At 42.9% G+C, this 16,852-nt stretch overlaps 1 protein-coding gene across 1 annotated transcript in view; it reads left to right on the forward strand.

Moving 5' to 3' along the window:
- LOC138292677 (E3 ubiquitin-protein ligase TRIM39-like) overlaps window positions 1-16,852 on the forward strand; it is a 47,544-nt gene that overhangs the window by 12,141 nt on the left and 18,551 nt on the right. The window contains exons 3-5 of the mRNA XM_069231393.1: window positions 5,243-5,473; window positions 6,348-6,370; window positions 10,655-10,773. Of these exons, the coding sequence (XP_069087494.1) occupies window positions 5,243-5,473; window positions 6,348-6,370; window positions 10,655-10,773 (373 nt within the window). The remainder of the gene's footprint in view (window positions 1-5,242; window positions 5,474-6,347; window positions 6,371-10,654; window positions 10,774-16,852) is intronic.

Below are 16,852 nucleotides of genomic sequence, written 5' to 3' on the forward strand. Positions count from 1 at the left end.
TCACGGTTATTTCCGCTTGTCAGCATTTTCCATTAAATGCGAAGAAATAAAGCTTCTGCGTGTGGCATGGCAAAACTAGGTCAAGACATTAGCTAAGTTAAGGTCTACCATCAATGCAAAACATAGGTTATATCTCTCAATATGGCACATTACTACATTATTTTTATACGTTTTTCTATATTTCCTGTATGCTCTTCATTTTATTAGCACATTCGTGAATCTTGGTGGACAATCTCCGAGGTCACAATTTCAAACGTGCACATTCATTTTCTACGTTAACCATTTTCTAACAAATTCATAATCTGATCACATAAACACTCATCAATAATTTTTAATTAGTCATTTTGCGTTAACATCATTCTGTGTATGCATGAGCCTGCATGTTCCTGCCAAGTTTCGAAACATGCAAAAGCTGATGGATCACCTTCCTTCTGGGCCGTGAACTCTGCAGGTAAATAAGGTTGTAGAGTCCTTCTCCTGGGATGTTGCTTCCAAGACTCTCCCAGGTCTTTCACAGAAGGTGGCTAAAACGGAATTTCTCTGTGACCTTGTATACTCACGAGCACATTAGACAAAAAGGAGGGTAGCTTTGGAAACTAACAGGAATCCACCTTGAAGCTTGGGGAAACGAAAGAGAGAAGAAAGGGGTATTTATTTAATGTAGGGTTTGTCGGTTGCCTTAATCCTGAGTGAGTGGGAGCAAGTGGCTAAAGTGGAAGGAAACAATGTAGTTGAACGACCCAATTGTCCTACAATTTCAAAGAAAGTTAGTCCCACTAAACAAAAATCACAATGAGGGCAAAGCCTCCTGGTAGAAGTCCTGAGCAAGGGTGTTAACCGCTGACTGATTTTAGACACAGTATTACGCATTATTCTAAGTATCTGCTTTGTCTGGTGATAAAAGATGTGTAAAGGTGCAGTATTAATTTTCACCTGACCCCAACTATCGATGTTCATCCTGAATCATGGCAGAACGGCGCCTGATGTACTTTCATCAGTGTTCTCCTGTGACGGTTACAGTACCGTCACGTACCGCCACTGTCATGATTGGTGGAGTTTTGTTTTAATTTTACAGGACATGATGACCATCACTAGCCTCAATGCCACATCACACCCGTCATTTGGAGCTCTAATCTGCTCGTTTCCCCCCCCCCCATGCAAGTTACTACACCTACTGCCTACAAAGTAAATGCATTCTTCACATACTACATGATCTTCTGTTCATCCTTTTAAATTTATCTAAACAGTAAATTTTACTGGTGGGTGACATGATAACAGATATGCTTCTCCACTACCTGAGCTGACCTTTCACTTCTGGCAATCAATCTCATGCAAACATCTCCCAGTTATTTTTTATGCACAGTAGACCTCATTATTTAACTTGCAACAAAGATCCTGGCTTCAAAAGGCCCCCTCCACCAAAACCATAGTGAGAGTTTTGAAGGGAGATCGGAAAGAAGGTAATTCATCGACTACATGCCTTTCCTCAGCAATACTGGAAGCCCAATGTGGCTATCAAACCCTCGATCAGGAGCTGAGTAAATCTATCCGAATATGCCATTAAGAACAACTCACCTGAAAAAAAAATCTGTGGAAAGTAGCCCCACAAAGGGACAAAGATCTCTATTAAAAAGGAAGCTGTAAAGCTAGGAATCCATTAAATGACATTACGGCCCATTAGGATTTACTGTCTACCAAAGAAATCTAAACACGTGTGACAGATTGATGATACGAGGCAGCACAATAAGGCTATCTGATATCACACGAGAAAATACTAAAGCTGCAAGGTGTGCCCTAGTGAGATTTTTTTTTTTTAAATAGTTTAAGCTCTACTTTACAAGAATCTGAACATGCGGTCGCAGTTCCCTCATGCAAGGGTCACACCACTAGCCATAAATGTTTGATAAACGAGATGAGCCATATCTTCTGAGGAACGAATATACTCGTACAGTGGTCTATGGAGACCTACCTGAGATGACTGGTGGTCTTAAATGTCAGTGCCTTGCTCATCACTCTCAATCCTTCTGGAGCGTTTGACGCAATTGAAGACCGACCTTCAGTGGCGGTGGTCTCCATCGGACTCGGCAATATTGTCACCCATTCCTAAAAAACATGGGGCCCAATTCACAAAGGTAAATCTACAGGCAGAGATTTACCTGCACATATATTACATTGGTTGACACCAATGCCACGGTGTAAATATTGGCCTCGATATAAATAAGCAACTCTGGGCAGGGGTTTGTGTACAGTAATAAGATTGCAAAACTCTACACCCCTTTATCAGAAGGTGGAAGCAGTTGAGATTCAATATAGAACTGGACAGTTACTACTAATTGTCATTTGCAGTGATATTCTAGGTATAACTCTGCAACATGTAGTAATACTTAGCATAGGCAGAGATCACTGTGTATGCTAAATGTACCTAAAAATTGTATAACTGAAGAAAATACGTATCTGACATCATCACAAGCTGAAAAACATAAATGCATCCCACACACTGTACTTTCTGTCATCTTCCCCCCTTTGGTGTGCACCTTCATTTTGCAAGTCAGACATCCTGTACCTCTGTTTTTGGGACATGCAATATGTTGTTTGTCTTGGCTAAAGTGGTGTCAGAAGTTGAAATGAGTTACGTGTTTTATTGCAATTCAGTAGCAATTTCTTAATTTCAATTTTCCAAGTATGTGCATCTGTTATGTTTACATGTTTATAATGTGATTTGTAGGATTTCCTCCGGTGTCTGAAGATATATGGCCATTTTAAATTAATCACACGTCTTTTATTTTTTTTATTTTTTAAGATTTGTGCAATGTGATTTTTTGTTTTTATGTGGGTCTGCAGTGTCAGACGTTAATCTTTAAAAAAAATATTTAAAAAACATTTTGTCGTCTTTTTTCAAAAAACATCAACTGCCTGTCACTACAGCATTTCAACCAATATTTTAAAATGGTGACAGTGAGCTTTTGGTCTGTATCTCGCTCATGCTTGAATGGCTTTGTTCTCTATTTCAGTTCCCTGCTCCTGGCTTGATGCTTTCACCCTATTGTTTGTTCTGTGACTAGTGCACTGAGGTTTTACCTTTCTTTTTGATTGGTTGCGTGTGGCCTTCCATTGCTAACATCAGGGTGACTATTTTCCTTTGTATTTTTTGTGTGCCATTTCAGACTTCCTACTTATCCCCTCTCCCTTTCAATATTTTTTCTCTCTCAGGCTTTATTTTTCATCCCCCCTCTCACCGTTTCTCTTTTCCCCATTCCCATCATCTTTAACTGTTCGCTCTGTGACTCAGAACTCCATCCTGCTTCTCCGACACTAAGCATTGTTGCAGCTTGCTTTGTCTTGCTCCTCCCTCCACAGCCTCACTCTTCCTATCCAACCACTCTCTGCTTCCGCTATCGGATTAGCTAATGCATGTCTTTTTATGCTCGTTTCCGGTCCAGGGAGGACCTAGCCTGGCAGTTCGTGCTGGACTGTTTCCATGAGCAAAAGAATGATGGATTAAAACCAGATCTGTAACTGGGAGTGAGTGTTTGAAAAGGGTCAACACTCCGTCTATCATCCTTTTGTGTCTTTTTATGCTGGCATTGGGAAATTTTTAATACTTTCAAGTTAGGTGATATTTGAGACTAAGGAGTCAGGGGTTCGCATTTACCCCAAAGATGCACATGATGACACTGGGCTTTCTGGGAATAATACAAGCCAATTTGTGGGTGGCATCCATTCGTTTCGTTTCGTTTAGTTTCATAAATGGTTCAAAATAAATATGCCTGGGAAAGTGTTCTCCTTGACATTCACTCGGCCTGATCCCTTCTAATGGTTCCACACCAGTACTCCTATCTTCAGTCACGGCAGTCCTTTATCAAAGAAGTAAAGGGCTTCTACAGTATTCACAAAGCTCACCTCTTTCAAGGTACTTTTCAAAGTTGTTTTATCCCATGGACGTTTCTTGTACAATTATCTTTTCAATCTGAAACAGCGTGTCTACCCCAGAGCTCTGAACTTGTACACAAGCAAGCATTTCAGTAAAGCAGGTAAACTCCACTGTTACAAGAACATTTGCTCCAGCTCAGAAGTTTGACTCGCATCCAGCGCAGGCCACCTCAGCCTCACCTGACTCCCTCCATTGGCTTCAGTGACAGATGGTAATTAAAATCTCTTAAACCGGTCTATGAAGAGCAGCGCACAACAAGCCTTTCCCTAAACATCTCTACTCCAATCCCTTCCCAGAAAACCCTTAAACCACTTTTCTTTTCAAACATAAAACCAACCCCCTCTCTTCCTTTCAAATACTGAAAACTGGGTGGAGGAAGATCTGCAGTGCGAGCACTACCCCTCTGGTATTCCTTAATTCAGCATGTCATTTATTGAAGAATTCTATAAAGCACGTCTATTTAGACCTTTCAGAGCTGGGCATCCTTCATCACTCCCCAGCCTTTTAGGTAGTCTTATCTATTTTGATTAATTCTCCTGCTTTGAGCAAATTCATTCACAGCTCAAACTAACAACCACATTACTAGATTCTCCCTGACATATGTCTGTTCAGCTCCACAAACTGACAGAGAACACAGATTCTCCCTCCTAAGCACTAGGAGAGGGCGGTAAACTCTGCTCCCCTGGCATAGTTTGCAGAGTTTTGCCCATTTCTGCAACAACTTTGCCAACCGCCATGTGGCAGAGTTTTTGTCGCGTGTGGCTCACCAGCACTAAGTTGGCAAGCAAGAAAATGCAGGCGCTAGGATGAGTCTCTGCGTGATTTCTCAGCGCCAATGGTTGTGGCAGGTCATTGCTGCTCGTGTTGAGAAAGCTGCTGCTTGCGTAGAAAATCTACTCGAGCGACAGGAAGAAGCAGCGCCCTCGGTTGTGCTGTTGCATGGGACAACCTACCGGCTCTTCCAATCAGCACGAGCAGTGCAATGTGCCCAAATTGCAGCGCTTGTGGAACTCAGAGGAATCTTGCAGAGTTATTAGATAACTCCACAGAATTCCACAGTGTGAAAGTGCGACTTGCTCCCAGCCCTACTAAGCACCCACCTGCCAACCAGTTGGGGAGGGATGGGAGAGTGAGATGTAAGGAGGGTGGTAGAAGGAGGAGTGGTAGGAGTGCAATTCAGAACTGAAGAAAAGCTTATTTTCCTAATGTTTTGGCCTTTGACAGAACCTCCTGCCTCTCTGGACCTGCACCCTAAGGAAGGCAGTGAATGTATGATTCAGTATCTTACCATCTTTTCTTTGCTGCTGACAGAACATTTTAAGAGACGAAAAGAAGAAAATTGCATCTGAGATTGGAAAACTGCATCAGCTTCTAAAAGAAAAGGAAAAGACCATGCAGGGGAGACTTGAAGAGATGGAGAAGAATATAACCAAAGTAGAAAACGCAAATATCACCAAACTATCAAACCAAATCACCTCTCTAAATGACCTTATAAATGAGATAGAGAAGAAGTGCAAGGAGTCAGTTTGGGGACTACTGAAGGTAAGACACTGCTTAGCAAATACATAAGGAAACAATGTGTTATGAGTTGCTTTACACGAATGAGGGGAACCTGCGTGATTTCCAGGGTTGTCTAATTTACAGTGACCCTCCACCCTTTGGATGCTGAGAACCTAGCACAACTAACCGACAAGCACAGTGCATGCCGATTACTTTTTCACATTATCTGGGCACATTGTGCCTAGCCAGTCTTATGCATGTAAGCATACAGCGAAGGTAGGAAAACATAATGTGAGGTGGTTAATGAAGTCAAGAGAATGGTATCTGGAAGTCAAGATAAGGGGCATGTGGACAGGTATTTAGGAGGAAATCGTGGGGCAATGTAAATGTGAGAGGCACACATGAGAGGTAAAGGAGGTTCATGGGGCACACAGAAAGGAGTACCTGAGATTCATTTGGTATGTCACATTGGGGACGATACATTTTGCTCCAGTTATCCTTCGGGGTCTGTTTCCCACAAGCTCTTTGTAAAATATTTCCTTTCTGGAGCTATTCATTATTTCTTATTTATTCGTTCTAGTTTGTGGAATTTGGCACAGATCTATTATTTCACAGGCATGGAATTAAATTCAGTTTATCACAGACTGTGATTGCCATGTGATACTGTTCAGGTCACCACTGTCTTGTGCCCTAAAACCCTCTGTAAGATTATTACAGGTTGTGCGTGTCATGTAACCCCATTCACAATATCACAGACACAGTATGCAGAGGAGGCAACAGCTCCTCAAAATTTTCCTCAGACAATACTGCCACATGTTTAATGAAGCTCAGATTTCAAATTTTGTTACAGTTAGACTACTTCTAGAATTTAACGTGTTCTGTTTAAAATAACATCCTGTTTTCCTCTGTTTTGCAGGACATCAAAAGCACCCTGAAAAGGTATGGCTGGTTATTTTCCTAATCTCAGTTTTTACCAAGCGGTACAGGGTGCACTATGGAAAGATCACTGCTGAGCTGATATAAATCCACTGTTGAGCAAATTATCCTGAAAAGGCCTCCTAGTATAACTCTGTGGTGATTATCCCAGGTCTCAGAAACTCCACTCCAGAGAGTATGGAGCCCCTGCTCTGAAAACTCCATTGAATCCTTACACAAATCCCTTGTGTTTACAGAAACCTCTGTAGAATCCTTGGGAAACTCTTTTGCAAAATCTGAAAATGATTTGAGTTTTCAGATTTTTTTTTGTTGAATTTTTGAAAAAACTAAAAAAGTTGTAGGAAAATACCCACTGAGTCCACAGATAACTCCTTGAGGCACTCCGAAAACTCCTTTAAGACTTCCTGGACCCTTTGCTGGCCAATGCGCATCCATATAGTACTTAGAAATTTCCTAAAAGTTCCAAAGAAAAAAAAAACGGAAAAAACATGTCCACTTCAGACAGCTGTTCACAATCCTTTGTGAAGTCCCTTCTTTGCAGAGATGTTACCACACGTTCCCAGGAATCTCACATAGATTCTAACTGTTCCTAAGAAACCTCTCTCCAGCCCTCAGTGATGTCTCTTCAATCCGTAGCATCCTCTTGAATCTTCAGAAGCTTCACTGCACTCCTCTGCACCTTCTCACCAAGAAACAGATCCTTATACCTGTCCTCAAAGACTTTGCTTTAATCCTCTGCATTTTTATCTCTAACCATCTAATCCTCTGTCATCTGATTCTACCTCAATATTCAGAGTGACATAACAGACTCCATTTATCATAACTTGTCATGCTATCTGATCAAAGGAGAGAGGAACAGCACTACAGTGCATATCTAAGGCGGTGGGCCATGTAAATTCAAAGTTGCATGGCTGTGGAAATTACAAGATCAAGTCTCAAGTGTAGGATTTCAGAGGTTTAAAGGTTCTGGCCTTCAGAGCCTCTTGGGAACTGGGCTGCAGAGATCCAATGGTGTAGGACTGCAGGGATTCCAAGGCACAAGGTTAAAAAAAAAAAAATGCCATAGGGCAGGTCCAAAGGGTTCCAAGGTGAAGGGCACCAGATATTCTAAGATGCAAGGCTCAGAGGTTTCAAGGTGCATGACTCGAAAGGTTCCAAGGTGTTAGCCTTTAGAGATTCCAACGTGCAGCGCCCCAGACATTCCATGATGCTGGCCATCTGAGGTTCCAGGGAAGAGGGCTGCAGAGGTTCCAAGGTGCAGGACTTTAGAGAATTTAATTTGCTGGCCTTCAGAGACTCTTAAGGCGCAAGATTTCAGTGAATTTAAGGTTCAAGATTCCAGGACTTCCAAGAAGCTGACCTTCAGAGAATTCTGCGCGCAGACATTCTAAGGTATAGTGCTCCAGAGATTCCCAAGGTAGAGTGCTCCTAAGATTCAAAGGTGCAGAACTCCAGAGATCCCTAGGTGCTGAGCTCCAGAAAGTCCGGGAGGCAGGGCTTCAGGGATTCCTTGGTGCAGGACATCAGAGCTTTCAAAATGCTGATCTGCAGATATTCCATGGTATTAGGCTCCAGACATTACAGGATGCTGACCTCCATAGATACCAAGGTGCAGGGTTTCTAGAGATACCGAGGTGTAGCGCTCCAAAGACTCCAAAGTACTGGTCTCCTGAGATTTCAGTATAGCAGCGTAGGACACTGGAAGGAACTACACTGTACAAGGGATTAATTCCCCTCCAAGCCACTATCTGTTATAAGTATTGACAGAATAAGGGTGTCTGAAATATATCCCAGCACATCACTTCTGGCACCGGGGGACTGTGACCGACGTTCTTTTCTCAGATGATATAAAGAGAACCTTGCCATTTCTGAAGCCTTTGGTGACCTTACAGTACTGTGTTAGCAGAGCATTCACCCCATGGCCCCGTACCAGCCTAGGATTACTCTGAAACAATCTGCAATGGAAACTTGACTCCATACGCTTCAACTATCTTGGGAGGTAGTAAACACCCTAAAAGAGCTCACAGGCAGTGTCTACCTTCCGTACCCATGTCTACAGTCATTGCTGGCCTAGGATGCAAATCTTTTCTTAGAGGGACTACTTTCAAAGCACAATTAAAAAAATTAAAAATAAAAGAGAGACTCACAGAGGGGTTTTATCCTACCTGCATCCCTCTTGTTGATTGTTGGGCAAAGGGCAGGCAGAGGTTTCTGGGCAACAGCCAAGGAGGCTGGGTTGTTTGCCTCTACTGTTCCGGGGCCTGTCCTCCTTTGGCTCTGAAGACTGGACCAAGTACAGTCCTCTCAGGACTCCATTCTCGGCAGTAGCGATGGTGAGCAGCCTCAGTCTTCTCAGGAGGGTTAATGTGAGGATTATACACATCCTCAGCATTCAACAATGCACCCAGCAGCGCAGTAATGTGACGGCCCAGACCAGTGCTTCTCCTTTTAAAAAAGACAAGTACTTCATTATATAGTTAGGAATAATACTGCACCCTGCACAATAATATCATAGATACCTGATAGACAAATGCAAGTCCAGAGTGCTTAAGTAGGGCCCTCACAGGAAATCTTGCCTCCCATTAAATCTGGAACTCAGTAGCATAATCCCTAGCTAGGTGCAGTGATCCGCTCCTCTCTTTGCACACATCCTCTCCAGGTTTGGTAGCACAAATTGTCTCTCACCCATCTCCTCTGGCGGCAGAAGGCCGCAAAAGGCCTTCTGCTTGCAAGCAGGTTCACGAGTTGTGGTGGACTGTTGCATGGCATGCGGTAGAACTGCTCAAGCAGGGCAGGCACAGGGCATTGCACTACATGTGTGAATACGTGACGGGGCAGTAGTCCTTCTGTCACTACTTAGGGGTTGATTGGTGTACACCTCTAGGATCAGGGCAGGTCCAGGACCAGTCGCAAATCAAGAGTCAGCCTAGTCCTTCATGCACATGCTAAATTTGTGTTAAACAGTGACATCAAAATCTAGAAACCGAGATAATAGATATTCACAGTTGGGCACACAGGGCAGGGGACACAAATTTACACCTTTTGAAGGGACATTTTGGATCCTACACTGGGGGCCCCACACTGCTGTTAGCATCACATTCCGAAACACATGGCAGGTAAACATATTTGCTTTACCAGTGAGGTATGAAAATGCATGCTTCTTAATGTATTGAGAACCACGTGTCCATGTAAAATTCTAGGTCCAAGAGTCTTCTGTTAATGATTTTGTAAGGTCATGGATGGTCTATGTGGTCCAGATGTTGGAGGTATGGCATTTAGAGAGACCATGGAGTCAACAAGAGACGGCATGCAGAACTACGACCGAGAAAGAACCTCACAGAGAAAAAAGGGACTTTGTACTAAAGGAAAAGGTCCTGAAATAATATAATAATCCTATCGCAGAAAAGAAGTGACATTGTTAAATGACAAATCAAACACACGGATAATCCTAGAGATAAGCTGCAGAGCAAAAAGTCTTGACAAAGGAACCATTCGCAAATCAGCACTGAGCAGGACTAATGTATCAAAAGCAGAAAGAGAGTATTGGCCCATCAAGCAAAACATGTGCTGCACTTAGTCTTTCCAAGTAAGCAATCTCAATAACACCCTTTTTCAAAAGACTTCACTTCACTGTTTGTTCAAAATATATATCTTTGAGTTTTTGCTGCAATTTTGCATTTTCATATGTAAAGTTCGTCAGTGATCATCCAGTGCATTTCATCTGTATCAGGACTAACATAATATCAGATCACATGAGCAACATTCTCTCATCAGGACAGTATCATTATCTTGAGTTTGGATTGTCAGACATAGAAGCATCACCATATATGGTCACAAGTGAATTGTTAATGAAATTGCAGGTCATACCTACACACTGCACTTGTGTTTCATAAACACCCTAGGCCTACCAGAGCCTCATTATGATATGCATTTGTACCTTTGTATAACGTTATTTGCAGCCATTTGTGAGTGCTTGACGCTGGGATTATTTTATGCTTATTATTTCAGGGCCCTAGAGTGGTGACGGTGAAATTTAGAATATCAGGGATTGTGGACGATTTCCTCCAGGGTTCTAGAGCAGCCAGAACAGGGTTTACCACTTTTAGGCATGGTGTGTTTCAGAGTCTTGTAGTTATGGGTTTTGTATTTGAATAGTAATATATGCTGTGTTCTGGACCCACAGAGACCATTTAAGTACTGTATTTTATTTGTATCAAAAGATCTTTTGAGAGATTATGCAAATTGTGATTATTCACTAATGCCAAGAAGTCCTGTGTACTCTTTCAGGTGTGATGCTGTAAAATTTCAGGGTCCAGAGCCAGAAATAAAAAAAATTATGGCGAAATTAAAAAATAATGAACGTGCAAAAATTGAGAAACCGGAGGAGGATATAAAGAGTTATAAAGGTAAATACAGTTGTGTTGTCATTAATTGTGTTGTAGGCTTCATGAAAATGGAAGTTTGATGGGATGTGTGGCTGTAGATACACTTACTCTGCATACTTCTGCCATCAAATGTTAGGTCTAGAAGGTTATACGTTGTTTTTGTTCGAAAAAGTATTTCGAGTCACGAGGTGTAGTGACTCCTCCTCTTACTTTTAATGCGCATGGCCTTGGACTCCATCTTTAGATTGTTTTCTTCCGCTGTCGGGTCCGGTCGTGTTTCTTCGAAGCTCCAGTTCGAGAGTGTAAGTCTCTTCTGTTCTAGAAACCCTCTCCAACCCCGTCGGTATTGTTTCTGAATGCGTTATTCTTTATCCATTTCGATCCGGGACTGAAGAAATCTTCTTGGGATTCGAATTTTCGACTCGGGCACTTCGGGCAGCCATTTTCTTCACTTTACATCTTTGGAGGATGGAAGACTGATGGAATGGACGCCCTTCTGTTTCTGTCCGAAGTGCCATTCCAAATTTCCTTGGACTGACCAGCATCAGGTCTGTAAACTGTTTGTCGCTGGAGCACGGAGAGGAGGATTGTGAGGCTTACCAGTTTTTTAGGTCAAAAAAGACTCTACGGAACAGAAGAGCTCCTTGAAGAAAGATACAGAGGCAGGAGATAGAACAGACGCTCAACATTTTCGGTATTGAGGACACCACGTCGGACACAGAGCAGGAGATCCAGGAGGCCTCAGTTTCAGAGGAGGAGGCATTCTCCATACAAGATTTGGACTCCGAAACTGAAGTCACATTGGAGACGCAGGAAGTTCCCCCAGGTCAACAAACCATGAGTAAATCACCCCCTGCCCTGACCAAAAAACATACCACCTTGGAAGCTAAAACTCTCCAATGCCTGCCAACGTATTCCAGCCATGGCAGGCATTGGAAAACCCTTTTTGGATTCCCCGCCCTCGGGCTTGGCACCGAAAACTAAGCCGTAAGTGGTTGCTTCTACTCCAAGCCAAACACAATCTCTCTTGGCACAGAAACCTTCCACTTCCTATTTGACTCTGGCTCTCTCTGCACCGAAAAGACCGCTTGACTCTGCTCCGACGACTTCGGCACCAAAACTATCCACTTCAGAACCGAAGAAACTTGAGTCTAAAAAGAGCTCTGAATCGAAATCACTATTGGAGCCCATCCTGCATAAAATGAAGTAGCAGCTCCAAGGCAAACAATCTTAGCTGCATATCCAGCTTAAAACAGGAAGGGTGTTGGTAAAAACCGCTATCTCCACTCCTTAGGACAGCTCTCTTTTGAGGGGGCTTTGGACCATTCTACACCTTCAGTCAAGCAAAGGAGGACAGATAAGGACATACAAAAAGGAGACTGTTGAGCCTCCTCTCCTCCACCACATTCTCTGTCTCCGCTTCAATTGCATAGTAATCCCTTGGAGTTACATTGCAGGGGATACTGGAGAGGACTTAAAACCAGTTATACACAGACAAAGATCCCTGGTGTCAATATGATGTTGATACATACACAGATCTAGATGTTGCAGTATACCCTGCTAGGCCTTCACCACCTGATGACACTACGTCTTTCTAGGAACTAGTAGGGAGGGCTGCAGCTTACCATCAGGTACCGCTGCATAATGATGTTGTTATAGAGGAAGGTTTCCTTTTTTAGACGCTTACATCATCTCATAAGAATACTCAGTATCTCCTAATGCTTAAGGGAATGTTTAGACATGCAGACATTTTCCAAGATCGAGCTAGGGCTCAGGTTATTACTCCAAGGGAGGAGAAGAAATATAAGGCCTCCCCCTCAGATCCTGTGTATATTAAGAGTCAGATCCCAGCTGACCTTATAGCCGTAACCAATGCTAGGAAAAGAGTCAACTCCCAAGACACACCACCTCCTGACAAGGAGTCTAAACTTATTGATGCATCAGACAAGCGTGTGGCTGCTCAAGCAGTTAAGCACTGGAGAATCGCTAATACATAGGGACTCCTAGCAACTTATGATAGGGCCCACTGGGACGAAATGGAGCAAATGCTCCCATACCTCTCAGAAGAACATAGATGAACGGCAGCTCTTATCGAATAGCTCCATACGCTGTGCATTAGATTCAGCTGATACTGCAACCAACGGTATCAACACTAGTGTTCTACTACGCCGACATGCATGGTTATGTATCTCTGGTTTTAAACTAGAAGTGCAGCAAACAATTTTAAATGGCCCTCTTGACAAACAACACTTCTTCGAGCCCCAAGTAGATCAGGCCCTGTAGTAAATGAAAATGGATGATGAGGTGCGCTCCATCTTCCCAATTCGCAAGGGAGGTTTCATAATGAAAAAACGGCTTCTAAACCTTCTCAGCCAAGTCATCCTCAACATACATCAGAGGTCAGACACGTACATCCTCACACAGAGGTTTCTTTAGAGGCTTCTATAGAGGAAATAAGGCTAAAGGTAGAGGCAAATCAACTTCCTCTCGAGCATCTACCACTGCCTCCAAGCAGTGACTTACTTCAGCTCACCTCTGCACACCAGTCACCTGTAGGAGGGCGCCTTCAGTTCTTTTCACAAAACTAGCAGCATATCACAGCAGATCAATGGGTGTCCACTCGCAAATTCTTGCAAGATCACATCACCTTCCTCAAACAGGAGGTTCAATCGCTGTTTGCAAAAAGAGCAATAAAGCTGGTTCCTATTCAGCATCAAGGAACAGGTGTGTATTCACTTTTTCTTATCTCCAAGAAAGATGGCATCCTAAGACCCACTCTGGATCTCAGATCACCCTTAAATCATTACATAATATCAGAACATTTTCACATGGTCACTCTTCAAGATTTGTTACTTCTTCTTCAGAAAGGCCATTTTAGATCAGCACTAGATCTGAAAGACACCTACTTTTCATATTCCTATTTACGCAGCTCATCACAAGTTTCTCAGATTTGTCATAAAAGGCCAGCACTATCAATTCAAAGTGCTTCCATTCAAGGTCACCACAGCACCAAGAGAGTTCACAAAGTGTCTTGCGGTGGTAGCAGCCCACCTCCACAGACAAAAGTTTCATGTCTGCACTTGTCTAGAGGACTGGCTTATCAAAGTCAGCTCTCAAAATCGGTGTCTCAACCATATTCTTACCACTATAGACTTGCTTCACTGGTTGGGGTTCACAATCAATTTTCAGAAATCGCATCTCACCCTACTTCAGATACAGCCCTACCTTGGTGCTGTAATCCAGACACAGCTTGGCATAGCTTATCCAAATACACAAAGAATTCGGAATGTTCAAGAACGAAATCTTCACTTGCGCCCGAGTATATGGGTTCCAGTGAAGCTAATAATAAAACTTCTGGGAATGATGACCTCTTGCATTGCAATAGTGCCACACGCACATCTGCACATGCACCCGTTGCAGGAATGTCTATCATGCCAATGGTCTCAAGCACAGGATCACTTGGAGGATCTAGTGTTAGCTGACAACTGCACCTTTTTTCTCTCTGCAGTGGTGGAACAAAACCAGCCTTTCGAAAGGGCGGCCATTCCTGGACCTGGTTTGACAAGTCACTTTCAACAGTCACTTCCCAAATGGAATAGAATGCTCCTTTTCAAAATCTCACATTACAGAGTCTTTGGGATCAAACACTCAAAATGATGCACATCAACAATCTAAAATTGCTAGCTGTTCATTTATCACTCAAAGCTTTTGTGATGCATCTGGTCAACAAAGTAGTTCTTATTCATATAGACAACATGACAACCATGTTCTACCTTCATAAACGGTAGGGAGCACTTATTTTAGCTGTCTCTCCTTGCACGGACAATTTGGCGTTGGGCTTTTTTCAACACAAGATCTACCTGCTAGCAGAATACCTTCTCGGTTCACACAACAACTTAGCCGACCTCCTCAGCAGGATGCTTCACCAAGTCAACGAGTGGGATCTCCACCCCAGAGTCCTAAATTCTTGCTTTCAAAGGTGGGGGTTTCCAAATATAGACCTATTCGCAAACAAAGGAAAATGCAAAATGCCCAAACCTCACCTCCAGGTACCCACACCCTCAGTCTCAGGGCAATGTTCTATGAATGTACTGGTCAGGAATATTTGCCTATGCTTTTCCACCTCTCCCTCTCTTTCGGTATGTGGTTCGGAAACTCAGACAAACTTAGCTCTCACTGATTCTAGTGGCACCCACATGGGTTAAGAGGACCATGGCTCACCACTCTACTGGATCTGTCAGAAGTACTTCACAAGAAGCTTTCCTTCAGCTTGGACCTTCTCACTCAGAATCGGGTACCAGTCAGGCAGCCAAGCCCCAAGGAGTTGAATCTTGCAATTTGGCTCCTGAAGTCATAAAATTTGGATATCTGAATCTACCTCAAGAATGTATGGACATCCTTAAAGACGCACTCAGACCAACCACAAGAGCATGCTATGCGGCAAAGTGGAGATGCTTTGTTCACTTTTGCATCTCTACAAAGTGAAACCCTTTGCAGGTGTCCGTACAAAATATTATTTTGGGTCTTCTACAAGGAAACTTGGCGTATACTTCTATATGGTTGCATCTAGCAGCTATCGCTATGTATCTCCAGAACAGACAAATGTCTTCTCTTTTGAAAATCCATGTCATAAAAGCTTTTATGGAAGGACTTAAAAGGGGGATGCCACCAAGATCACCTCCAGTGCCTTCCTGAAATCTTAACATGGTACTCATTCGGCTTAATGGATCGCCTTTTGAACCATTCTGCTTATGCCCATTACAGTTTCTTTCATGGACGATGGCTTTTCTAGTTGCAGTCAATTTGTGAAACCGTGTGAGTGAGCTCCAGGCATTAAAATTACAAGAACCATTTTTCCCAAATACATATAGACAAAGTAATTCTTCGTACCAATCCAGAATTTCTCCCAAAAGTAATATCTCAGTTTCATCTCAATCTTACTTTTCACAACCTGAGCCTGTTGCTGAAAGAACAATCCACACGTTAGACGTGATGCGAGCACTTATGTTCTATATTGATCGAACTAAAAGATTTAGGAAGATAAAATAACTTTCTCTCCACCTCATAAAGGAATCTGTGTTACTGAATCAAGTATAACAATAGATTGTAAAGCGTATACAAACTTGTTATGCAAAAGCTAAGAGACCACTACCATGCCCCTAGAGCACACTCAATACGTGAACAAGGTGCATCTAGCTTTTTTAGGTAACATACCCATAGCTAGCACCTGCAGGCAGCTACATGGTCAACACCGCACACATTCGCCAAACACTACTGCATGGATGTTTTACCATGCCAACAAGCTAATGTAGGTCAGGCAGTGCTTCTTACTCTTTTTCAAAACACTGCAACACCCACACGTTAGCCAAAGCTTGTGGGGCGTCACTGCTTTATAATATATGCAGAGCATGTGTATCTACAGCCGCACATTCCATCAAACAGAAAATGTTACTTTACCAGTAAGCATCTGTTTGTGCCATGTTGTACTGTAGATTCACAGGCGACCACCCGCCTTTCCGGACACCTGTGGTCGTTGCAGTAATCTAATATAAGTTTTACATGCATGGTCAACATATATTGCTCATATTTGCTGTACACTCCATTCACAACTGACTGCGGGAAAACAATCTGAATATGGAGCCCAGGACCATGCGCATTTGCAGCAAGAGGAGCCGCCGCTACACCTCATGACTCGAAAGACGTTTTCCAAGAAACACAACTTGTAACTTTCCAGACCCAACACTAGATGACAGAAGTATGTAGAGCATGTTAATCTACAGCACTACATGCCACAAACAGATGCTTACTGGGTAAGTAACATTTTCCTTTTAATGTATGGGATAGCACGCACATGCTCTTGTAATGGTACCTTAGAGAGACATAGACAGTTGCCAGGGTCAGCTGTCCTTGCCTGGCGATGACAGAGCTGGACACAGGAGAAAGGGGTGGATACACCGCCTGTCTTTTAGGTATTTGGTAGTCGCATACCCTTGGACACATTCTTTTGTCCAGGTGTTTCTCTCTTTCCACTGGCTGATCTAGACCATCTTTGATCACAGAAAGGTAAACACAAAGAAAGCACCCTGCTACATTGAGGCTT

The sequence above is a fragment of the Pleurodeles waltl genome, chromosome 4_2 (assembly GCF_031143425.1).
Source record: "Pleurodeles waltl isolate 20211129_DDA chromosome 4_2, aPleWal1.hap1.20221129, whole genome shotgun sequence".
NCBI classification, from domain to species: Eukaryota; Metazoa; Chordata; class Amphibia; order Caudata; family Salamandridae; genus Pleurodeles; species Pleurodeles waltl.